The sequence below is a fragment of the Protopterus annectens genome, chromosome 9.part0 (assembly GCF_019279795.1).
Source record: "Protopterus annectens isolate FY-2018-M chromosome 9.part0, PAN1.0, whole genome shotgun sequence".
Taxonomy (NCBI): domain Eukaryota; kingdom Metazoa; phylum Chordata; order Ceratodontiformes; family Protopteridae; genus Protopterus; species Protopterus annectens.
In genome coordinates, this window is record NC_056743.1 from 85,068,466 (window position 1) to 85,094,929 (window position 26,464).

Consider the following 26,464-nt stretch of genomic DNA (forward strand, 5'->3'; position numbering starts at 1 on the left):
CTAAGCCTAATTGAGTATGCTCTTCAGTAAGTTTCACGGACTCCCCTGTTCTGGTGCTAAGCCTAATTGAGTACGCTCTTCAGTAAGTTTCGCGGACTCCCCTGTTCTGGTGCTAAGCCTAATTGGGTACGCTCTTCAGTAAGTTTCGCGGACTCCCCTGTTCTGGTGCTAAGCCTAATTGGGTACGCTCTTCAGTAAGTTTCACGGACTCCCCTGTTCTGGTGCTAAGCCTAATTGGGTACGCTCTTCAGTAAGTTTCATGGACTCCCTGTTCTGGTGCTAAGCCTAGTTGGGTACGCTCTGCAGTAAGCTGCGCGGACGCCGCTGTTCTGGTGCTAAGCCTAATTGGGTACGCTCTCCAGTAAGTTTCACGGACTCCCCTGTTCTGGTGCTAAGCCTAATTGGGTACGCTCTTCAGTAAGTTTCACGGACTCCCCTGTTCTGGTGCTAAGCCTAATTGGGTACGCTCTTCAGTAAGTTTCGCGGACTCCCCTGTTCTGGTGCTAAGCCTAATTGGGTTCGCTCTTCAGTAAGTTTCGCGGAATCCCCTGTTCTGGTGCTAAGCCTAATTGGGTACGCTCTTCAGTAAGTTTCGCGGACTCCCCTGTTCTGGTGCTAAGCCTAATTGGGTACGCTCTTCAGTAAGTTTCGCGGACTCCCCTGTTCTGGTGCTAAGCCTAATTGGGTATGCTCTTCAGTACATTTCAGTGCACAAGCTCATTTGCTTGTAGCATCTGTTTACATCCATCCTCCTTACTCACTTAACCTTTTTGAGAATACCATTACAAGTATTTTAAAAACATACTAACAATAACAAACAAAAAAAAAACTGCTCATACTTGGAAACATTAACTTTGATTTACTTTCAAGCAGACGCTCTCAAGATTATTCCTTTCCATCTCAGTTTAAACTCACCTAAATGACAACCAGACCTAATCCAAACACTAGAATTCACTCCTGCCTTGATTTACTATTTACTGACATCTCTCATTATATCTTGGAAGCTTCCTGCCTATATAACACCATCAGTGACCAACCACCTATCCAAGGAATCCTATCATTTATGACTCCTTGTACTGCCCATTTTAACAGAAACTAGACCTAAAACAGTTGAAGTACTTTCTGACAAAATGTTACTAGACTCATTTTCTCTATATCAGTGCATACCTCTTGACCTCTTGCCACATGAAATCTTGAAAAAAAAATTGTGAAGAGACAAAGGACCAATAATGGGGACATAGTTTAAATACTGCTCGTATACAGCTGCTAGAATAATAGGTTTTCTGTTAGTATGCATTTTCTAAAGGATATGAAGTCTGAAACTGAAATGTCTGTCATTACTAAGTGACATCAATCCCAAGTAGTTTGCCAGAAAACCACAAATTCTATGAGGAGCAGACCAAAAATATGAGGCAAAAATCTGGACCTTCTTTGAAAATCTGGCCAAAGACAGGTATGTATCAGTAAGCTGATTCAGCCTCTACTTTGTACATATTTAATATCATTATCAAGGCTATACTGAATAATCAAAAAAAAAATAGAAGCTGAAGTTATGCAATACATGTAAAGTTAAAGATTTAGTATAGAAAGTCTAAACAGGTTATATCACAGCATGATGGAACAACAAGTCCCCCAAGTAAGGAGAAACAGGAGGAGCAGGAGACATCTGAAGAAGAAATATGGACATGAGAAAGAAATTTAATATACCATTGACATCTAGGAACAAAGTCCAAGCTATAAACAAATTTGCTCTTCCTGTCTTAACTTACAGTTTTAGAGTGATTGACTGGCCCCAAAAGGTGTTGGATTGGACAGGAAAACAAGAAGGATGCTTCACGTTTATCAAATGATTTATAAAAATCAGTGTATACCAAGACTATATATTCCCCATTCTATGGGCCACCTCGAAATTGACTACATGTATATATCTACAATCGTAAGACTGCATATATATCTGCTTACCTCACAAGAACCAAATGTAGTGAAAGTTTTAAAACATGAGGAGAATAAGTCTAAGATGACTTCCCTGCTTAGTTTAGCAGAAGCATATCAGTGTCAAGTGGGAATGGAAATCAAACCAGAAGTAGATAAAAATCAGGTAGTAACTGAATGTGTCAAAAAACAAAAGAAAGAATATAAGGTGAAGGATCAGATGAGAAGGCAAGAAATGTGGAAAATGCATAAATATAGTTGCAAATATAAAAAACTTCTGGGAGAACATCATGTTGATCAGAAACGAACACAGGAATGGTTATGGAGAGGAGAATTTAAACTAAAACATGAAAGGTTAATATTGGAAACCCAAGATAGTTGACTATGAACACGGTGATCTACAAAGTTCATTGAACATGTGGGAGAAACTGACAAATGTAGGTTTTGTAAAACAGAATTGGAAACAGTCGCACACCATGTTGCTGGTAGTGATATACTAATGGCAGAAGAACTGTATTCTGAAAGGTATAATAATGTGGCAAGACTGTTGCATTGGGGATTATATACACATTATAATACAGAAGTAGCCAAAAACACTGAAAACATGAGCCACAAAGCATTATTAAAAATGATAAAGTTTATATCACATTGGATCACCTATTATCAACAGTTCAAAAATGGATGTGAGAAATCCTCATATAGTACTCCACAAACAGAAGACAAAAGTTGCATCGATAATTGAAATTGCTACAGACAGTGACTACAGTGTCATGCATACAGAGACACAAAGTCATAAAATAGCAGGGTTTACAGGTAGAAATGAGGCCATGTGAAAGCAGCATACTCAGACAGTTCCAATACTGGTAGGAGAAGCAGTCTTATAAAAAGTAATTTACAGTCATAGATATGTTACCGATGCATGTAATTCCATAGTAATTGCAGTAGGAGTCATAACTGGACACTTTGCAGGTGTTGTGAAGAGCACTTCTGGCTAACATCAAAGACTGAAACAATACTAATTTCATGAACTTTAATCATACTCTGGCTTAGGAATGGGGTCTATTCCCATCACGGCATTAAAAACCCAAAAGACTTGGAGAAATTAAAAAAGATAGTCACCTTCCTATCATGACAGCACTTTATGGGACAGAAATGCAATGGCTTCATACTACCTTTAAAAATATATAACAACTTTCAGACAGAGACCATAACTAGTGTCAAAGAAAGTATACTCAGCCTATAAAGGACTATCCCAATTTCCAAAATCTCCATCACTCCTACAAGTCACTAATAAAAACATCAAATTCCACATTTTTTGTGCTCAAAACATCAAGCCACAGTTGTACAGACTAAGTAATTTTGGGAGGTTATAAAGACAATATGTAACTTTACCATTACCACAGCTAACACCAACATCAGCAAAGATAATTTATCTATCCTCAGTGACTTTAAAAACCTAACATTTCCAGTTAATTCTGCCCCCCCCCCCCAAACAAAGGTCAGTTCAACTCCACAGAGTTATGACAGTATGCAACCTAAGTCTTTATAAAAGAATATAGTCAAAGGAGAATTTGTCAAGGTGGGTCATTTAACAGATGACAACATTCTTTTTATATATATAAAAAGAATGTTCTTGAACTATGAAAGATTTGGGTGAGTGTTTTAGTCATTATAAAAAGAAACCTCTACAAAACTACTACATCATAGTAACACACGGAGGAAACTGATAGGAGGTAACTCCTCTATGACCTTTAGACGTGTATTAGAGTATCAACAGTTTTTCTTATATTAACACCTCCAAGATATATATTAAATGTTTTATAACATGTGAAGTGAACGAGAAATGTGTCTTGTGTTTGTGATGCTTTTTATGTAGGCAATACATATAGGAAGTCAACATTTTGAATGTTTAAATATCAAAGTGATATGTGGGCAACAGAGTGGTGTAATGAATAGCATTCTTGTCTCACTGCAACAGGATTTCTGGTTTGATTCTTGACTGCTATGTCTTCTGTGTAGAGTTGCATGTCCTCCCTGTGTTCCCAAAGGATTTCTCTTGGTTTTCTGATTCCCTGCCCATCCCAAAGGTCTGTAGTAGTGTGTGTGTGTGCGTGTGCGAGAGAGAGTGTGAGAGAGACTGAAAACTATAGCTCCTATTTCTGTCTGTGACTTTCTTCAATGATGAATTTAAATGTTAACTGGTAATTATGTCTGCCAAGTCATATGTGGTTAATTTCAGTAGTTAATCTGATTGATTAAACTAAATTATTAAGGAGCTAGATGTAAATACAACTGAGGCTCTTAGCTTCCTGAAACCCTAAGGCAGTTAATCTGAAGATGATAGGAAAAACTGAGTTTTTCTGTCAATTAGATGCAGGCAGAGAGATGGAGAGGTAACACTCTGTACTCAGCAGTAGTGCAAGGAGAGGAAATAAATGGAAACCAGGCAGGAAAGCAGCACTGGAACAGAGAAGATCGAGTCAAAAGGAGTGTGATCCCCTGATCCAAATCCTCCATACCTGCCAGAACTCTCACTTTTGCCTCTACAGTTAGCGATGTCTTTTACACTCAGCTAACTTTGCACCCAGCACCCGAACCCAGCGGCCATTTATTTTACATCGCTCCTGCCTTATTTAGCCGCTGACATTTATTGCTCAGTCAGCCATACTACACTATACTATATCAGCGACCATTGCATTTTAAACTGCTCCTGCCTTATTTAACCGCTGACATTTTTGTTTCTGTCAGCTTTACTACTTAATCAGTGTCTTTCCCTGTGAGCAATCTGGCTCCCAACCTTATTAGAACCTAGTGACCATTGAATTTCAACCTGCAACTACCTTTTACAGCTGCCAAGCCATTCTTCGCATTTAGAATCCTTAGGCGAACATTGTTTTAGTAATTTACTGTCTATCAGTGTCGTGGCTTGTGAGACCTGGCTCCCAAGTTACTAGAACCCAGCGACCCATGCATTTATCCCTGCAACTACCTTATTGCACTGTCGCCATGCTATTCATAGCACTAGAATCTTAGGCGACCATTGTTTTTAGCAGTGTACTAAAAGTTTGAAAGGCAAGTTCACTTTAAAGTTGAGAAACCTTAACAATTGTTTATTTAGCAACCTGCAATTGCTTTACAATGCCTTTTACCCTATAGACGTAACACTGTTGTCTTAGAACCATAGCTACCTTTGTCTGTTACACCTGCTACTGGATAACTAGTGTCATTTATCCCCCCAACCGTAGTCAGATTATTTTCGTTTATTGTTTTAGCTACTTACTCCCTACATTACTACAGACTTTGTTTTTGCTGATATATATTTATATTTTGCTAGTCAGTAGGCCTGTCTCAACTGACTGTCTTATGTGCAAATCTGATTGTTACAATTGTATCTAGCTGCAGCTACTGCCTTGAAAATGTCTCCTACCTAGGAATATTGTTTTCTGATTTCTATTTTTCATTGCTATGTGAACACAAATATGGTCTCTGACTACTCTCCAGCACTGTTGTTCTGCTTAGCATGTATATTATGTTACCTAAATATTGTTTGCATGCTGAACTGATGTTTAAAGCTTATCATATCTTGTGGACCTTCTACTGCACTACTGTTTCCACCTTTCATTCTTTCCAACTTCTCTGCCTCCTATTTCCCTCTCCCTCAGTCTACACTTCTGTCCCTTTTACTTTCTCTCCTCCTCCGACTCCACTCTGAATACTTCCCTCCACTACTCTGCTTAGTCTTCCTCCTGTGCTCTTCTTCCTATTCTTCCCCCTTACTCCCATTTTAACCTATTGTATTTTTCTCACTCCTTTTTCAGTTGCTCCCCAGAGTGTTTCCCCCTTCTTCATTGACCAGACAGGAGATTACTCCTCCCAAAAGAGAAGACGTCCGTGGACTACCTGCCTGAGCCTTATTAAGTTTTTGGGACACTCTCCCTTGCTAAAGAGACTCAGTGTATGTAACCTCTTAAATATTGTTTTTCTTCAGCATCTTCCTAGCCTTGAGCAGCATTCTACCCCGGTGCGTGTGAAAGTAGCCTAACACTGGTCACTGCACAATCCCTCCATCCTTAGTTCCTAGTCCTTCTCCCATTATTTACCTCTATCTATCTCTGTAGCCTAACTTCTCCGAGGAACCTCTTCCCCTCTGAGTGCACCTCCCTCCTTTTACCACTAGTTGGCAGCATATTCCTGATAAAAGGAACTGCAATATTTCCCTTTTCCCTGCTCTACTTACTTTCTGCCCAAAAGTGCCTCTGCCCTACACTCAAAGATTTAGTTACTTCATACTTACTTTCAGAGAGTTCTTCACTTACCAAACATAACATCCTTGCTTTTAACTGTAAACCAAAGTTTAAAACATTTACCTGCACCCTGCAGTAATTCTCCTTATCCAGCCTCAGGTCACTGATTGTTTTTCAGCCCTTTTCCCACCTCTCTGCCCCTTCTTGCTCCGTTCGCCCTGCGGGCTCACTCCACTCCCCTACCCTGCCCCCAATTCCCACCCGCCCCCAGTACCTCTACCTTTATTCCCCCCATCAGTCCCTCCCCCTCTTCCAACCAATCCTAACTCTCCTTTTCCCCTCCCCTCCCTCCTTTAGCCACTCCCCCATTACTAACACCCCATCACCTCTCTTTTCTATTTTCCTCTAACTGACCTCTACTACCATGCTCTCCCTTCCTCCCAAGGTCCTTCTCCTCTCTTCCTTCATTTTCCCTCTAATATCTCTATACCAAATCACTTGCTATACTCATATCTATTTACTCCCCCCTTCTCTTACTCCCCAACACCACATTACCTCCCATTACCACAACATCTCAGCTTCTTTAGTTCCCTCCTACCCAATCCTCCTCCTGAAAGTAAAACTTTTTCCAAGCTCAAATGAAAACCTTAAATATAAACCACACATCTACCAGCCTCCTCTATCTAAATACAAAACTAATAAACAATGCCACCATCCCACATTCATTAACTTGGCTGGAGATATTCAACCCAATCCAGGTCCTAATATCCCTCCTACAAATCTCCCTAGCACCAACAAGAAATCCACTAATAAAAACCTCAAATTCCTCACCATCAACGCCCAAAGCTTAAAAAATAAACTATCCCTCTTCCATGCCTGGCTCAACCATAACTCTCCTGATATAGCAGCTATCTCTGAAACCTGGCTAAAACCTCACATTAATGACTCTGAGTTCCTACCCCCAGGATTCCATTCTCTCCGATCTGACCGACCTAATAGAAGAGGTGGTGGCGTTGCTCTAATCTACTCCAACCTCTTGTCCATTACTCCTTACCCTAACCCCATCCCTTCTTTTAATAATGCTGAACTTGTAATTGGCTTACTAAAAATGAACAACCATAAAAGTATCTGCATCATTTGTCTCTATATCCCTCCAGGCAACAATACCAATACATTGGAAGACTTCCTCTCCTAGACTTCCTCCAATATTAAGTTAGAAACCTTCATTTTGGTTGATGTAAATATTGATTGGGGAAAAATCTCTAACCCAAATCCCACGATAACTATCAGCCTATTTAACTTCTCCCAACTTACTAACTCAATTACTAGACCTAACAAAGCTAATCCCCTTGGCTCCATACTTAACTGGATCCTAGTATCTCATCCAAACAAAGTTATAAAATCTGGTGTCACTGCTAACCCTTTAGGAGACCACCTCCCTGCCATCTCCATTCGAGCTACTCCCACCGCTACACTCACACTCAGAACCTATCTAACTTCAACCCTACTTCTTTCTCTGACTCTCTTAAACTCACCAACTGGAACCTTCTAAAAATACTACCATTAGACGAAGCCGTCAACTATTTCAATTCCACATTCTTAACAGTCCTTAACTCTCTAGCTCCAACAAGAACAAAAAGAGTTAAAGCAAATACCTCCCCTTGGCTCACCAAAGACACAAAAAAGATAATGCTCCAAAGGGATAAAACCTGGAAGACCTTCATTAAACACAAGCATCCTGAAATCTTCCTCAAGTATAAGCAGTTAAGAAACCTTGCCAAGAAACAAGTCCTTAGAGATAAAAAGTCTTACTACATCAGACTTCAAGAAAACCATGCTAGAAACCCCAAACAATTATGGAATTCCATCAATTCCCTCCTTAGACCAGGTACTAAAAACAACCCCTGCCCTGATACCAGCAAATCTGACCTTGAAATAGCCTCACTATTTAATTCCTTCTTCACCTCTTCCATCGCTGAGCTAACCAAGACATTTACTAACAATCACCTTCCTCCCCTCCCTGCTCAATCTTCCATAACCTGCTCTTCCCCGCCCCTTTCAAACTCAAACCAGTATCTACCGACCTAATAAAGAAACTTCTATATAAACTAAAGCCCTGCTCCAATGCCTCTGATAACATTCCATCCTCCTTCCTAAAAATAACTTCTGACTCTATTGCTCTACCTATCAGCATCCTAATTAATAGGTCATTACTTGAATCCTACGTACCTAAACTATGGCGTACCACTTACATTCTTCCTCTCCACAAAGGCAGCAAAAATTGTAATGTCTCAAATTTCCGCCCTATAGCCATCCTCCCCCCAATCTCCAAAATCCTAGAAAAATGTATCCACCTGCAACTCCTGCCATTCCTTACCAAGCACCAACTTCTCTCTCCTACCCAACACGGCTTCCGCCCAGGACACAGTACTAACACCGCCCTTCTCTCCTTCTTGCACTCTGTCAATTCAGCTCGTGACTCTGGTAATATAGTATCCTCTGTCCTACCAGATTTATCCAAAGCTTTTGACACCATCTCTCACACCCACCTTCTAAATCACCTCTCTAATCTCAAACTTTGCCCAAAGACTCTTTCCTGGTTCTCCAGCTACCTTTCAAACAGATCCCAAGCTGTGAGATGGGGCCAAGCCACCTCTACTTTTCTTCCTACCTCTACCGGAGTACCTCAAGGTTCCATACTCGGCCCATTACTATTCAATATCTTTTTTAATGACTTCCACAAAGCCATTCCTAACACCAAAATTGTGCAATATGCTGATGATTCCACTTTGATCTGCTCTGCCTCTAGCCTAACAGACCTCCAAGCCCTAACTCAATGTGCCTTCTCAACCACTGAAAACTGGATGCTACAAAATCATCTCTCCCTAAATGCTAACAAAACTAAGATCCTCCTTTTCTAACCTTCTAAACCCTCCTCTCTTGATAAAAACTCATTTCAAATTACCAGCCTTAGCAACTCCTCTATCGAGATTGTACCCTCCACCAAACTTCTTGGTGTTACAACTGATGATCAACTAAAATGTAATACCCATATCCAGCTAAACATAAAAAAACACACATAAAACTAGGCTTACTGTATAGAAACAACCACTTCTTCTATCCTCATTCCAGACTAACCCTTGCCTCTACCTACCTCCTTCCCTCCCTCCTGTATGGAGCTCCCCTGCTCACTAAACTTTCATCCACACTTACCTCCAAACTGGAACTATGTTACAACAAAATCTCTAAATTTGCCACAACTGCCAAATCCTCCTCTCATCACTGCTCCTCCCTTCACTCTCTAAACTGGCTTGAACTTCCCAATCAACTTAACTTCCTCCAAATCACCACAGCCTTCAAACTATTGTTCCACCCTTCTAACTGTCCCGACCTTTCTAATATTCTACAACCTTATACCCCCCTTAGACCTTCTCAACAAAACCTAATCGCTGTACAAAAACCCCAGTGCCCTGCATGTCATCTTCTCCTCTCCTTTACCCTAGCTAAAAAATGGAATGCCCTGCCCTCAACGCTAAGGACATGTACCAACCTTAATAACTTCAAAACCCAACTTCATTCCTACCTCTATCTAAACTGAATTTGCAACTGCACTCTTCAGCCTACAACTCTTAAACTATCTTCTCCCTTTTCTCCAGGCTAACCTCTTCCTATTCACCTTGCTATCCTTTCTAAAAATATTTAGCTTCGGTAACAAAACAGTAAAATTTGATTTTCATGATGTAAGCCTTTTTCCTCCTTAACAAAACTGAAATTGTTAGTGTTTATTCTTTTGTAACTACCTGTTATCTGTAATACATACTGTCTATGACTTTTCATGTTAATTGAAACTGTTTTGGTAATCAAAATATTATTAAACTGTTGTATTTCCTTGTTGGAGCTTTTCTCCTCGGGCCTCCACTGAAAACGGGCCCCCAAGCCCAGTGGACCTCCCTGGTAATCAAACTGAAATAAATAAATGTTCCTGTGTATTATGTTTTCCTAGTTGTATAACAGTTCTTAAACTGTTTTTATGTCTACTATATTATGTACTATATAACAGACCTTCATGTTCTCAGCCATTTTTGCTCAGGTCATACATGAGAATGGTCATTGAACAAGTGTGCTTACTGTGTTACCCAGTCATGAAGAGCTCTTGGAGCACCTGGTGCAACTCCATGATCTGGCCCTTTGCGTCGGGAGCAAGAAGAAAAGGTTCTTCGATATTTTCTGAGGAGCTCAAAGAAAAAAGTTCTTATTAGTATTATTCTTATTAATATTGGTAGCAAATAACCTGCTACAAATATAACAAGAAGCTTGCAACATTCATTCAGAATGCCACTCACAAAGTGCTGACTACAAAAGCAATAAACCATTCAACACTTAAACACAAGTATTTTACTACCATTGACCGACTGTCATAAGTTCATAGGTAAGTACTAGGTTACCTGCCCTTCTGGGCCATTCTAAGCCTAGTCAGTTTATCTCTTTATGCCCAAATTAACCTATCCCATTTGGTTAGAGATTGACATTACCCATCCCATGGTCAATAATTATATGTTACCCCAATGAGAATAACTGGGATCATGCCACATAACTTTGAGGAGACACATACTTTCAACAAAGCATTTAGGAACTGCCTCTATCTGTAGTAGTACAGGGAGCAGTCCTGGGGTAAATTTACTGTTTCATATCCATAGATCTAATCTGTGCTTGAATATGAACATGAATGAACAATGTTTAATGTGGATGGGTGGTCTGTTCTAGAGCAGTGGCAGCCTCTGCAAGATATACCTGTGCCCCAAACTGTTCTGTTGATGTTCCAGAGGTTTAAATTCCTAGACTGAGTATTTCTGATGCCATTTGACTTGTTGATGTGCAGTAAATCCCTCAGTAATGGGTCAGAGAATGTCTTCTATGACAGACACGGGTCACATTTTAGCATAGGATATTGAGTATAGTGGCAGGGCTTTGAGTAGGTCCATGAAGGACATGTTGTTTATGCCAGTCATTCTACTTACATTACCTAGCTACAGGTCACTTCAGGATTCTGAGTCAACTATAGTGCACTAAATGGAAGTAATGTCGACTGTAAAAGATTCACACTTATTTACTATCTTATGGTCTAGAGCACCATCGATAACCTCAGCTATAATCTCCCAATATCAGTGGGAAACTAACACTGTCACGCATTAAGTAAATATTTCCCCACATATCCCGGGTAACATTTTGTGAGCAACCTTCCACTCTACCAGACTAGTCTTAAAGGTTGTTAATCCATCCACCCACAACCCCCTTTTTCCCATTTTTACACATGGGGTTGGGATGTCACTTCAATAGTGACAGTCATCTAGAGTGAAGGTTTACACTACCAGGTGGTTAGCCCTGCCGTGGTAGTTTTTACATATCACATACACAGACACCTGCGGTCAATCTAGAGTGTCTAGTCCACCTACTGCGTGAGTTTGGAATGTGGGAAGAAATTGGAGCACAGGGAGGAAACCCACACTAGCACATGATCTCTACAAGCATACATTAGCTCATCCAGGTGCTAAATACATGTTTTTAGGCACTAATAAAAATATCAAGCCATGGTCTTAATAATTTGCAATTGTAGAATATTTTGATAATAAAAAATTCTGGACTGTAAAATCCTGGGGCTTTATTTGCTCTGAGTTTAAATAATCATTTATATTTATCTTAATAACATATTTTGTGCCAAGTAGAAATTATAGTACGGTACTGCGTGACTGACACATTTTACATGCGTTTTCATAGTATTTAAAATGTATACAGCATGTAATATTTTAAAATGCCACCAGATGACACCACTGAGCAGGTTATTTGGGTTAAGCAAGCAACTTTACAGTAACAGTAAGTAAGTAAACTTTGTCATTCAGACCGTACACACAAAAAAAGAATGCACAGCTGAAGGTAATTTTGTTTCTCCAAGCTCATATACACATAAACATGCACGTATACAACATGAATACAAATAAATGCACAAAAACACAACAACAGCATAAGTCTAAACCAACCACAGGCACATAGAGTTTCATCAACCATGCACAGTAGATTAATGGGTTTATTCGATTATTTTGATTATGTGATATGTATAGTTCTCTATTTAAATAGTTATTGTGAGCATTATATTTATTCAAAGCACTGAAGGAGATGTATCACCAAAACTTGTTTGCTCTTTGGTTGGAGTTTTTACTTGTTTCTGCTCAAGCTTGCTTTGTGCAAAGTATTATGTACTGGTTTTGCTGTTTATTCTAATGAAGTCTTTAAAGGTTTTAAGGAACGTAAGTACTAAAAAGAGTAGTTTGGTATACACCAGTCCTGTCTTTCTTTGTACACTATATTTTTACTGGGATTATAAACAACCATGCTGCGAACAGTAATATTGATGTTTAACTTTATTTATTTTTTTAATAAAATGTTTGTCTTTCAGCTTTTTCCCGGTAAGGGGTCCCCACAACTGAACTCCGGTCCGCTAATGATTGGCAGTAGATTTTTACGAAACGCCGAGGTGCCAGCTCGACACCCAACCTTCAACGAAGGCACGCCCATTTACACACGCATGTCTTTCGAATGCTACCCAACCGTGGGGAGGACATGCAGACTCCACACAGAAGGCACTTCCAAGCCATGCCGAGAATCGAACGGGAGAACCTCTTGCTGCAAGGTAACTGCCACCGCCGTACCACTGTGGCATTTTTTTTTAATTTTTTTTTTAATAAAATTATAAACAACCATGCTGCGAACAGTGATATTGATGTTTAACTTTAGAAGACACATAAGGTGTGTACTTTATATCATTACATAATTTAATATGATAGTGAAGAAATGTAGTGAGATAGTACATACATCTAAATATAAGGCTAAGTGAAAAAAATTGCTAAAGAAAGAGATCAGTAATACTTCAAGTCATACAAGAGTAGGCAGTACTGTTTCTCCCAACAAGACACTTGTTACACACTCTACGGCTAGAGACCCAAGTTCTTGGATGAGATGAAATCACTCCAGATTATTCTAGCCAGGAATTAGTATAGGTATATAAAGGATTCTTCCATCTTGAAGATGTACACATTCTAAGTGAAGAAAATAGTTGTGTAAGCCACAAAGAATGACGCAGTCCCACCACAATGAAGACACTGCATGTAAACATGAGTTCTAGATCATTCCTTAGGATAGTTTGAGCTGTTGGACTAATGCTAGTAATTGAACCATTAATAGCAGGACTGTCTGTACCACAGAACAATGTAGGAACTATCCCAGAAAGATGAGCTTAAGAGAGAAGAGACATACCTATGTTTGCTCTGTGGATGGGATCCAATAACTATCGTGCACACAAACAAGACAATGCTGCATATTTCTGGTGTTTTACTCAGCAGTGAAACAACACCACATATATGAGCCAGTCTGTCACTATCTATAATAACTCCGTATATGCAGTAATTCTCAGTGCTAAAGGAATGTAGTAACTTCCAGCTTTTCCTTGTGAAGCATGAGGGTCTACAAATGTGGAATACTAGCAGGAGAGCATGTCAGACCCTTATGAGTAAAAAAATAGCCAAGAAAGGATTTGAAGTCCAGGAAAGGAGATATTTGACCACAGATGGAATGACAATGTGTCTTAATTGCAGATATCTCCGGCAGTCCTGATTGTCTAGTTGGAGTCTATTCTGTACAGGCTCAAATGATGCAAGGACGTCCTTCCCATCTGTATTTTCCACTAGGTCAAAATATCAAAGTGTGAACTTCCTTACCCAGTGTATCTAAACACATCTATTGCCATCAAATTTTAATTGGGGATGATTCCAGAGGAGTGTATTTCTGCCCCAGGATGCATTTTAGCCCCTGTTCTTTTTCTAAAATGTTTAAAATGCTGCAGCTTTTGTAGTTCAGTGTGTTAGTGTTGTAACAAATATTATAAACTAGAAGTAAGCCATGTTGTGTCCACGGCGGATGATCATGAAAGATGCAAGCATTTAAATGGTACCTGTAGAGCTGGTGAAGTACTTACAAGATTGACATTTTGAACTGTATGCAAATACTGTGGCCAAGATGTTTACATCTCCTAAACCAAAACTGGCATCCTCTGTTTGGGCTTTCAGAATGGTCTTACACGTCATTTTTCACTTCAAATCCCATGTAAACTCTACAGTGAACTTTCTTAGTAGACAAATGCTGCAGAGGTGTGGGGAGGCGTAGGGAGATGTTTTGCAATATTTGGCAAAAAAGCAATATTGTAAGTAATTTAATTTAACCAAATATAGTAGAGACAACTTCTTCCATGAATGCATCTCCAGAAAATGTAACACTAACAGTGAGTTAACTAAAATTCCAAAACTAATTAGACTGTATTGTTAAAAAGGATGAAGCAAACTCGAGTCAAAAATATAAAATTTATATTTAACAGCAGCAGTCTTTGTGATAAATTTGGATGGATAAGATTTTATTCTCAATGCCTTCTTAACAACAGCGACTCTAAATCACAGATCAGTTACAGATCGCATCATTTCTGGCAAAACAGCAGGACACGGGGCAAATAAAATTAAACCTGTGCTGGAAATTAGGACCTTTAATGATTCCAGACTTCCTTCATAGTGGCTCTGATTTCTTCAGCTTGTGTCTGTTTTTACTGGAACCACTTCTGACATTAAATTACGGGGCAAATAATTAGTGTAGAATAAATAGGCTTCTCTCACAGCCGCTGTTGTGCTAGGGTGATTCTATTGCTGAGACTTCTTATTTATTTTATTTTATTTATTTACATTTTGTTGACCAGGTTAGTCTCACTAGGCCAATGGCCTCTTTTCAGTGGCGACCTTAGGTGGTATTCATACTGACTAGGGCAAATTTAAGGACACTGGTGAACTTCCCCTATTCTTTTCAATAGGTGCTGAGGGATGTGTTACATCCACTTGAGCTATCAGCAGTTCAGTTAGATGGGGCCTTGGTTTTATCATGTCATATGAAGGACTCCCCTCCCCCCAAAATGCTGTACTGCGGTGTCAGTATTGGAAAAGGAATTCAACTCCTTGGTATGGGAACAGAACTCACAGCCTTCTGCACCAAAGGAGAGTGTGCTACCCATTGAAATACTGAGAACTGTGCACTTATTATTTATATCTCAGATAATTCTTTCAGATAATCAGTCAAGTAAAGGGGGATCCCCTTTCCCCCCAGAATTAAGACTGGTAATGTTGTCATGAGAAGAAAGCCGCACTGCTGTTGTGCAGTCACCTAGATAATGCAGGTTACTTTTAACCCACACTCAGAGAAGGTACTAGGACCACAAGCCATATTCATAAGATGCCGTTTCAGTATGCTGCTTAAGCAGTTGGCCAGAAGCTTATTTTTGTGAGTGGGATACATACCTCTCAACTGTCCCTGATTTTGACTCGGATTTTAACTCTGTCCCTCTTAATCCCTCCTAAAACTAGCGACTTTCGGAGGAAATGTGGTGAATTACACTTAATAAAGAATGACAATATTTAAGAGTTATAAACTTCTTTTACTTCAGAAAATGTGTATTAATTCATATGCTCTGATTCTGTCAATGTTTCAAGTTAATATCACTAATATTTTAAAAGTGTCCCTGATTGTCCCTGATTTTTTCTTGACTTGTCTGCGATTCTGTTGAAATTTGTCCCCAATTGGTTGAGAGGTCTGAGTGGGTAATAACTGACAATTAATTGAGATGGGAAAATGCTATGCTTTTAAAAGGCCAAAAGGCATGAAAGGTGAATTATCTGGGGGGAAAGAGAAGTTTGGTAAAAAAATTAGGGGAAGGGCACCTATGGGAAAAAGTAGTATGAAAAAACAGAAGGGAGTCTAGATAGGTGGTGAATTAAGGTGACTGGATGAAGACATGAATTTGGTCACATGCAATCAGTGATTCATTCTAATCTGTAATGATATGGTCCAAGCCAGTTAATGTTTATGTTACCTAAAAGTATGAAGTACCTCTTACCTTGATAAGAGGGAGACAACTACATAACTGAAATTATATAAAGAAGATTAAGGAAGCTAGCAGACCAAGGCTATTTAAAAGTTATTGTTCCTCCTTGGCTAGTTTTAACAATAACTCATTTGAAGATGGTATTTTAACATGACAAGGAGGATGAGATGAGAATAAAGTAGTTAAGAATTTATTTTGCCTCCAGGTTTGCCGACTGAATTATTTATATGTGCAGTCTACAGAGACCTAAGGTAGAGGGGTAACAGATCCCCACTCACCAATTATTTTTCAATTATGAGCAGAATGAGAGGTTGAAAATTGGTGACCCAAAGCGTGGCTCACTGTTATAGACAGATAAAGCCCTATCTATGTTCTAGGTGCCCTGAGTTTGATTAGTAGCTCGAGCACTGGAATAGATGAGTAGGAAGGGTAAGAGTGAGGCCACATTGTAGGGAGATACTGGTTTCACCAATACAATCAGAGGCTTACAGGGATTATAGCCATTGCTTGAGATGCGGGCTTGGCTTACCTAGCTGGTGATGGTAGCCTTCATTACATGCAGATGGCAGCACTTACAAGTAGGAGAGGGCATAAACACGACTTGCGGTGATGTGAGCACACAAGTCAGACACAAAGGAGGTGGACTTCAGATTTTGTAAGAAAAGCACCTGATGGTTGTCTGAATGATAGCCTCCTTAATCGGTGCTCACTCTTTGGGAATGAATGAAGGCGTTGGGGTTAGGGCTTAGGGCTTAGTAAGAAAAGCCCCTGATGGCTGTCTGAATGATGGCCTCCATGATTGGCTGTCACTATGTGGGAGAATGAATTGACCAAAATGAGCAGGGACTGCTGATGGCTGGCAGTCAGCAAGGAAACAAAGCAGCTAAAAAATAACAGTAACTCAAGCTTTAAGGACTTCAATTAAATCTGCTGCAGTACATTAAACTATCAGGATTCAGGAATTATATTTATTTTACAGGTAGCTAGGCTGGGTCAAGACAGTCCCTTTTCAGCTATAACCTTGTTAGGAATAAGAAAGATAAAGAAGAAACGGGCAACATGCATTGTTACATTGTTACATTTTAATGATGGTTACACTGCACATTTACAGGGTAATTACATAAAACAAAAATTACACAGTAGGATTAATATAAATCAAAACGTACATGGTCAGTGCAATGTATACTTTTAACATGTTGTTTGTATCAGAGAGTCATGAAACAATACTTGACTGCACCTTTAAGATGAGATACTTGCCTTGTGGCTTTAAATACTTAAAGGATAAATAATCAGATGTTGGGATAAGAAATGGCATTGAAGGTGCATCTTAAATATCAGGTTTGTGGTCCTAGTACCTTCCCTGAGTGTGGGTTAAGAGCAACCTGCATTATCTAGGTGACTGCACAACAGCAGTGCAGCTTTCTTCTCATGATAACATTACCAGTCTTAATTCTGTGGGAAAGCGGGTTGCCAGATTTTGATATGATTGCTCTGCCATTTCATCAACTGCATGGTATCTCTTTTTTCTTACTACATATTTCTTAAAGTCTTTGATATTATTTGAGTGTGGTTATTGGTTATTGGTTATTGGTTAGTACTAAGCTAACTGCCCTTGCGAGCCATTTTAAGCCTAGCCAATTATCCCTTGTGAGACTCAAACCCTGCACCTTGTGTTTGTAAGGCAAACACCTTAACCATTAGGCCACCCTCCCAACACACACACACACACACATGCACACACACACACACACACACACACACACACACACACACACACACACACACACACACACACACACACACACACACACACACACACACTCTCACTCTTTTTTCACTGTGAGAAAAGACTTCCTACCCCATGTTTGTTTGTGTCTTTCGGCTTTTCCCGTTTAGGGGTCACCACAGCTGAACTCCGGTCCGCTAATGATTGGTAGTTGATTTTTACGTGCCGAGTTACCAACCCTGACACACAACCTTCAACAAAGGTACGCCTATTCACGCATGTCTCCACGCAGAAGACGCTCTAGCTGAGAGTCAAACCGGACAGCATCTTACTGTGAGGCGACTTGTGTTAAAACAGTAACACTGATCACTTCTAGATGGAACAAGTTCACACATTTCAGTAATCCTTCTTAGTTTGACAGTTTAACAAATGTAAGTAGTTTCTTCCTGTTTATTGCATGCTTGTGATAGACAGCAGGATAAAAACAAAGTTGAGTTTTCTAATTGATGTACATTCTTTTGGCTATTTTTTTTCCATCAGGTGACCATCAGCTACTCCTAAAGCCTGTCTGTATCTTCCAGCCTACTAAACCTGACTTAGACCCCCACCCAGACTACCCATGACCTATGTTCAGGGCCAGTGAGGAGACCAGGTCACCAAGGGTACCATCATACTGCTGCTAAGGACTGATTTTCCTTATATGTCCTGACTACCTCTTACCCAGCAATGCCTTGTGGGTGGGTCATGCAAAGGATATAAGCATCATACTCCTCATCTCATTTCCACAAGGGGCTTACTGTTAGGAATGACTGACCCATCCACCCTCAGGCTACACACACACATGCTTCTTGTTGCCCCATCTCCATCAGGAAAATCGACAGCACAAATGCATACCAAGCGACACCCTGCCATCACAGTAAGCCACACACATCTTGCCTGCATATACTATCAAACACTCTAACCACTAACTGAAGTCAGACCTCCTGGACTGTAGTACAGGCTTTATCTCTTTCTCAGCTTCCAGTTTAGGCTGACTGATATACAAACATTTAGTTTATTTAAAATCATCATGCAGGTTTTTAAGACAGTTAAGCAAACAGACCAGCAGACTAGTCATATGTGTTTTTATTTCTGATAAAAAAGAGATAATAGGTCATTTACAGAAGGAAACTACTTACATTTCTGCGGGATGCACTTGTGCTCTTCAGCAGTGATCAACAGTAATCTGTGTTAATAAAAACAAAAATCATACATTTATTAAAGAACAGCTGTAGGCTGTAACAGTGTAGTCATGACCTATAAACTAGGTTACTTTGTGTTGTTTGCGGTAATTAACAAGGGAAGTCGAAACTATAACAGCTGATGTCAGTAAACAGTAATCTGACAACCTTTCCTGGAAGAGAATACCTGAACCAACAATGAACCCAAAAATGGAGATAGTACTTGCAGGTGAGCATATGATAAATAAGTAACTTTTAAGGAGGTCCCAACATTTCACATGGTTAGTGTGTGTGTGTGTGTGTGTGTGTGTGTGTGTGTGTGTGTGTGTGTGTGTGTGTGTGTGTGTGTGTGTGTGTGCATGTATAACACAAACACACACACACACTGATGCACACACATGTGTATATAAATATATATATATATATATATATATATATATATATATATATATATACATACATATATATATATATATATATATATATATATATATATATATATATATATATATAAACTTTAAACTCATTAAAAGTTGTGGAACGCCTTTTGTAAAAACATAAATTTTAAACCTATTTATGCCCACATCAGGACAAATTGAAAGCATTTCTTATAATTCACTGTTTGTGTCTTTCGGCTTTTCCCGGTTAGGGGTTGCCACAGCGGAACTCCGGTCCGCTAATGATTGGCAGTTGATTTTTACGTACTGGCTTGCCAGGCCTGATGCACAACCTTCAACGAAGGTACGCCCATTCACGCATGTCTCCACGCAGAAGACGCTCTAGCTGAGAATCGAACCAGACAGCGTCTTACTGTGAGGAGACAACGCTACCACAGCCATACCTTTGTTCTGACCCAGCCTAATATTATGAAATTCTAGAAAGTCAGGTAAACATAATAGAACAACATTTCTGTTCTACCTGTTTTAGTAACTATAGCAACATTGATAATCTTCTCAGTTATTAATGTCATTAAATAATAATTTTATCACTGTGATGCCATAAATTTCATAGCTTGTAAGAGGATTTGCAGATTTATTAGCTCCAATTCTAAAAATTCTGTTATGGTCTTTTCAAGTTTATGATAAGTTATTCTAATGCCCAGGTGACCTAAATGGTATTTGTCATTTGCAAAATGAGATTTCATCTCCAGCATGTATTCCTATAGGAATAGGTGCATATTACCAGATTTTAGCAGTAGCGTTCTTACTTTGCTATTCAAGTCAATGGTACAAATTAACAGAATTTAACACATTTTGGCAAATGGAAGATATCTAAGAATGTAAACTTTTTACGATTTTGTTATATTTTCCTGAGGAGTTTAATATCAGTGTTCTCAACAGTGAGGATTACTAGTGATACTTTTTTGTGCCTTTAATAAAGTATCCTGTGATACATTGACTGTTGTTTGCTTTTTGTCAAGTAAACAGAGATAAGTTCTATGACCATATTGCTAGAATTCCTAGTTTTTGCCAACTTTCAGAAGTCAGATTCGAACAATAGTTTTGCATCTGATTATGTGAAACAATATTTCTCCCCTTATTACATGGATTTAAAATATTTACATGCTCCAAATTACCATTTAATTGCACATCACATATCATTCAGCACATTTAGTCCTTTGCTTCATAAACCTTATGGCTCTAGATCTACTCCTTTTAACAATGCTAACACTATTTGAATTGCAAGGTATTTGAATAGCCAAATTAGTAGAGATTATAGCCTCATCAGGGTCTAGGAAAGTTCTTTTCCTTCTCATAGAAGGCAAAAATACATTGTTTTTCATGTTTGTGCTCTTTACCCTCAGCAGGGTATAACACTTTACAATCCTCATCCAACTCAGGTAGTACATATAAGTTAAAATGATAGGAAAAATAATAATTACCTTTTCACTCTTAATCTGTACAAAAGCAGCCTTACTTTCAAGTTGTTTTCTAGTAACCTTGTGCCATTTAATAAACATTTCTTACAGAAGTCATCACTTTCAGTAAAAACCGACAGATCAGAAGACAGCATATTACATTTTAGTCACTTTCTGTTTTTTTGAACTAGACCTTAACAAGAGGTAATTTCAGTAAATTGCTCCATATCCAGTAAGGTAATATTTCAAATGTTTTCAAGCAGTTATCAATAACCAGGCAGTGGTCTCTTTAATGGAAATGCCTAACAGTAATATATACGATGGTTAATTGTGCTGGGAATGAATATCCAGAGATGCCGTTGAAGTTGATAAGTGAGTCGGTCATAACCCTTATTTCTGATGATACCCACTCTGCAAGAACTCCCAGCATATGATTGTTTAATAGTACAGCTGTAGCTGGCTCACATAGCACTGTACCAATCCGCTTCCTATAGATACACATCTCCCCTGTTTTTTATTTGTAAGAGTGCAAAAAAAAAGAAAACCTTTTGCTCTGTTAGCACAAACCGAAGTGCCTTTCTGTACCAGCACCAGCATTTTGGCACAGAAAAAAAGATTAAATGTAGGAGCCTTTAATCCCACTTTGTGACCCCCTTCACCCCACCCTTGCTACACTAATAGTAAAGTACTATACTGATATATGTAATAGTAATGAATGGTTAAATTTGGTTTAGAAATGTCTCCATTTCAACTGCTTCTCCCACTAATCATAATAGTCTTGCAAAGCCTTTAAATTTGAGACAGAGTCTTTCGAGTGTAAATGATCCTTCCTATTAGCTCAAACTGCTGTCAATCACACAGAAGTTCCAAAACAGGAAGTAAAACACTCTGTGTACTTCAGAAGTTTTGACAAAGAATGAGGGAAGCACAAATAAATAAAAAATCACTCTGCACTCTCTTTGCTTTTAACAGAACAATATGAGATGCAGAAGAAGTCTGTACCTATAACAAACCGATAAATTTGGCTCTATAATATGCTGCGAAAGAACACTGGATGTCAGACAAATGTAAATTTATTAAAAATAAATATCACCAGCTGGTAATGCTTGTCACCAACAGTTACCTAGATATTTAACACAGAGCTGATGCCCACAAACAGGTTATATAGGAAGATGATAACAATAGTTTATTAGAATTTACTGACACCTCACATACTCTGATAAACCTTTCTAAAAACTAGCTGTCCACCACCAAGGATACCGCCTCAACATCTCTAGCTATGTAATGCTTGAAAGCGAAAGCTTTTTTTTGGGGGGGGGGGGACTCAGAGCATGACATATTTTCTAACGGTCAAGTGGGACAGTGGGACTTACTGAATATTAAGTGCAATGTCAGGGAGTCGGGCTTTAGCAAACCAAATTAGACTCAATACCGAGTATGGGACCATGACAATTAGAACTTTTTAGTCACACAGCATGATTTCTAATGACAGTATTGAGAACAGATACATGCAAAGATACTACCATGAACAGATGGCAAAAAACACCCGTACCCTGGAACATATACAGGGTGATAAGGGCAGAACTGGCTGGCATTCAGGCATTACAAGGAAACTAAATCTGTCAGACAACTACAAATTGTCATATTCTGTTGACCTTCTCCCTCTAGACACCCACAATTACTACAAACTATTCAAGGAACAAATGCTGAAAACCCATTATTAGGCATTACAGTAAACCAAGAAGTTATTGATAACAATATTGCCCACTGCATTTCTAAATATAGCAGAATGGATGTCTGCATAACACAGATTTATCAAGCATTTTATAAAAGAGAGCTGTTCTCATTGCTATGTTATGTTGTCCTCATGACTATTTCTGCATGTTTTATAAAATTCAAGGCTATTTTTTATCAAGCAGGAGTCTGCATAGGCCAAGAGCTGTTAATCAAATTCATCACATAGTCTAGGGTTTGATTCCCTAAAGCCTTCTATGTGACCCTGAGCAGGTCACGTAACCAGATAGTATTCCTACTTGTTTCTTTATTCTTTTTGTTAACCAAGTAATCCCACTACACCATCAGGGGTGACTGGGGAGGTAGAAGTAATTGTAAGGTCAACTTTTTACTATCCCTTGTTTTGTGGTCAAACATTTGTGCAGTATTTCTCACACCTCTATCATGCAGTCCCCTGCATTATATACTTACCATCCGACGGACCGGTCAGTTACATCAGTCTAAATAAGACTTGTATGTGGACTACAATATGTGTTCAATATAATATTTGATTATCTATGTGTGCCTGGATTACAATGATCCCTGTTATTGAATCTTCCCTCCCTATAACAGCAGCAGCCATAAACATATTGGCTTACAAATAAACATAAGCCATTGTAAAAATAGCTGTATTAATATATTTTGATATCACACACACACACACACACACACACACACACACACACACACACACACACACACACACACACACGAGCAAAACACATGCACATACATGCACAAGTGTGTGCAAGAGCATATAAACACACACAAGCACACACTACTAAGGAACACAAATGCAGGACTTTGTTTTTATGATGAAATTAGTCATGGATAGTGGCACAAAAGAATGTGAAAATTTCATTTGAGGACTGGATATATGAGGGTGCCACAGCAAGGGAACAATAGGACATTTAATTATCTGTTAACTTTTTTGCAGCTGCTTCATTTGATAAGTCTTCAGTCTTGCAGCATTAAATATTAACAAATCATTAACACTGTGTGTGTGCATACTGTCCTGAATATTATAACTTGATGTAATTTCATTCCATTCCACTCATGAGTATATGACTTAAGTCATGCACTGACTAAAATGGTGACTAATTATGTGTGCTTTTACATGACCAATGTTTTATTCATCCAGATGTTATAGTATGAGACATACAGTGGATATAAAAAGTGTACACAACACTGTTAAAATGCCAGGTTTTTGTGATATAAAAAATGAGATCACAGTAAATCACTTCAAAACTTTTCCCACCTTTAATGTGATCTATAACCTATACAATTCAATTGAAAAACAAACAAATATGTTAAGGGAAAAAATATTAAAATAAAAAACGTACAATAAGCTGGTTGCATAAGTGTGTACATCCTTAAACTAATACCACTGAAGCACCTTTTAATTTAATGACAGCATTCAGTCTTTTTGGGTACACACCTGCCATAAATTAAAGAGACTCTGATTAACCCCAAATAAAGTTCAGCTGTCCTAGTAGGATTTTCCTGACATTTACTCAGTTGCCTGCTATAGCAAAAGTCATGGTTCACAGAGAGCTGACAAAGCATCAAAGGGATCTCATTGTTGAAAGGTATCAGTCAGGAGAAGGGTACAAAAAATGTCCGCAATATTGGATGTACCATGGAACACAGTGAAGACAGTCATCAAAAAGCAGAGAAAATATGGGACAGCAGTGACGTTGCAAAGAACTGGATGTCACTCCAAAATTGATGAAAAAACAATACAAAAACTGGTCAGGAAGGTTGACAAGAGACCTACAGCAACACTGAAGGAGCTGCAGGAATTTCTGGCAAGTACTGGTTGTGTACTACATGTGACAACAATCTCCCGTATTCTCCATATGTCTGGGCTATGTGGTTGGGTTTTAAGACAGAAGTCTTTTCTTACACAGAAAACATCCAGGCCCAGCTAAAATTTGCAAAACAATACATCAAGTCTCCCTGAAGCATGTGGGAAAATGTGTTGTGTTCTGATGAGACCAAGTTTTAACTTTTTGGCCACAATTCCAAATGGTACATTTAGCGCAAAAACAACACCGCATCACCAAAAGAACACCATCCCCACGGTGAAGCATTGTGGTGGCAGTATCATGCTTTGGCGTTGCGTTTCTTCAGCTGGAACTGGGGCTTTAGTGAAGGCAGAGGGAATTATGAACAGTTCCAAATACTAGTCACTTTTGGCCCAAAACCTTCAGGTGTCTGCTAGAAAGCTGAAGATGAAGAGGAATTTCTACTTTTAACATGACAATGACCCCCAAGCATACATCCAAATCAACAAAAGAATGGCTTCACCATTAGAAAATTAAAGTTTTAGAATGGCCCAGCCACAGCTGAAACTTAAATGCAATAGAAAATCTGTGGGATGATGTGAAGAGGGCTGTGCACAAGAGATGCCCTTGCAATCTGACAGATTTGGAGTGCTTTTGCAAGGAAAAGTGGGCAAATATTGCCAAGTTAAGATGTGCCATGACTCCTACCCAAGAAGACTGAATGTTGTAATTAAATAAAAAGGTGCTTCAACAAAGTATTAGTTTAAGGGTGTGCACATTTATGCGACCAGCTTATTGTACGTTTTTTTTATTTTTTATATGTTTTTCCCCTAACAAATTTCTTTGTTTTTCAATTGAATTGTACAGGTTATAGGTCACATTAAAGGTGGGAAAAGTTTTGAAATTATTTAATGATTTATTGTGATCTCATTTTTTCATATCACAAAAAACTACCATTTTAACAGGGGTGTGTAAACTTTTTATATCCACTATATGCTTTTTCAAAACGTAAAAATCAGTCACTATAAATAAAACTGTACTGTGTATAACAAACATACCAAATATGCATGGACTTTTTTCATTCTATGGTAGTTAACATATTTCATCTACTTCAGAGTTTTTATATAAATTTCATTTGAGTTCTATTCATTCAAATGGGTAAAAAAAACATTTTATTCTGATATGGGGACTTTTCATATGTTCATGAAATCATTGGCAATTCCTGAGTAGAACATACTAGAATTGCTTGTTTACTTCATGTTGTACTGACACTAAAACTGCCCCAAAGACAACCCTATTAATCCTACCACAATTTAACAGAACAGTAGTAGTTCTGGAAAATACTTTGTTAGAAGCAAGCTATTAAAGTCACTTGGAAGATTTTAAACATAAAAGAAAACACCCCCAACCAAAGCAGACTTCATATTTACATCCTAGGTGATTCCAAACTAATTTATTTTACACAGACGATATCCTCCTGAATTCTATTGGGGCAGTCTGGTAGTTTAACAAATTCAGTTTAAAAATACATATGAAAATATACTAATAATCAGAAGATGCATAAAACATAATAAAACTAAAGCATTCCTTACCCTGTAGAAAGCACAAGAAGTATTCCCTCAATAAATTTCATTCTTCTGTCTTTAAGATATCAGAAAGCGCTTTCTTTTTTGCTGTTGTTATTTTACTGTTGGTGACCAGTTTATAAAGCAACAACAGAAACTCGGAAGCTGTTTTAATGCACAGTTATTGGACAATTTATTGCAAAAACTTAAATGACTCAGAATGTTTAGTAAGATGCATTACATCAGGAAAGGGAGCGCATCATTCTCCTCTGTAGCAAATGCACTTTTATTCTTGAAGTTAAAACAGAACTGCATGTTAATTGCTACCAAACTTGCTCATGAATGCTTCTGAGTGTTATAATATATGAGGAAAGTTTTAAATTTTTCTCTCA

At 38.6% G+C, this 26,464-nt stretch overlaps 1 protein-coding gene across 1 annotated transcript in view; it reads right to left on the reverse strand.

The window, feature by feature from the left end:
* LOC122810856 overlaps positions 1-26,232 on the reverse strand; it is a 44,880-nt gene extending 18,648 nt beyond the window's left edge. Inside the window, exons 1-2 of the mRNA XM_044082406.1 lie at positions 26,100-26,232; positions 19,048-19,094 (exon numbers count right to left, since the gene is read on the reverse strand). Of these exons, the coding sequence (XP_043938341.1) occupies positions 19,048-19,094; positions 26,100-26,140 (88 nt within the window). The 5' untranslated portion in view covers positions 26,141-26,232. The remainder of the gene's footprint in view (positions 1-19,047; positions 19,095-26,099) is intronic.
* Between the last annotated feature and the right edge of the window lie 232 nt (positions 26,233-26,464).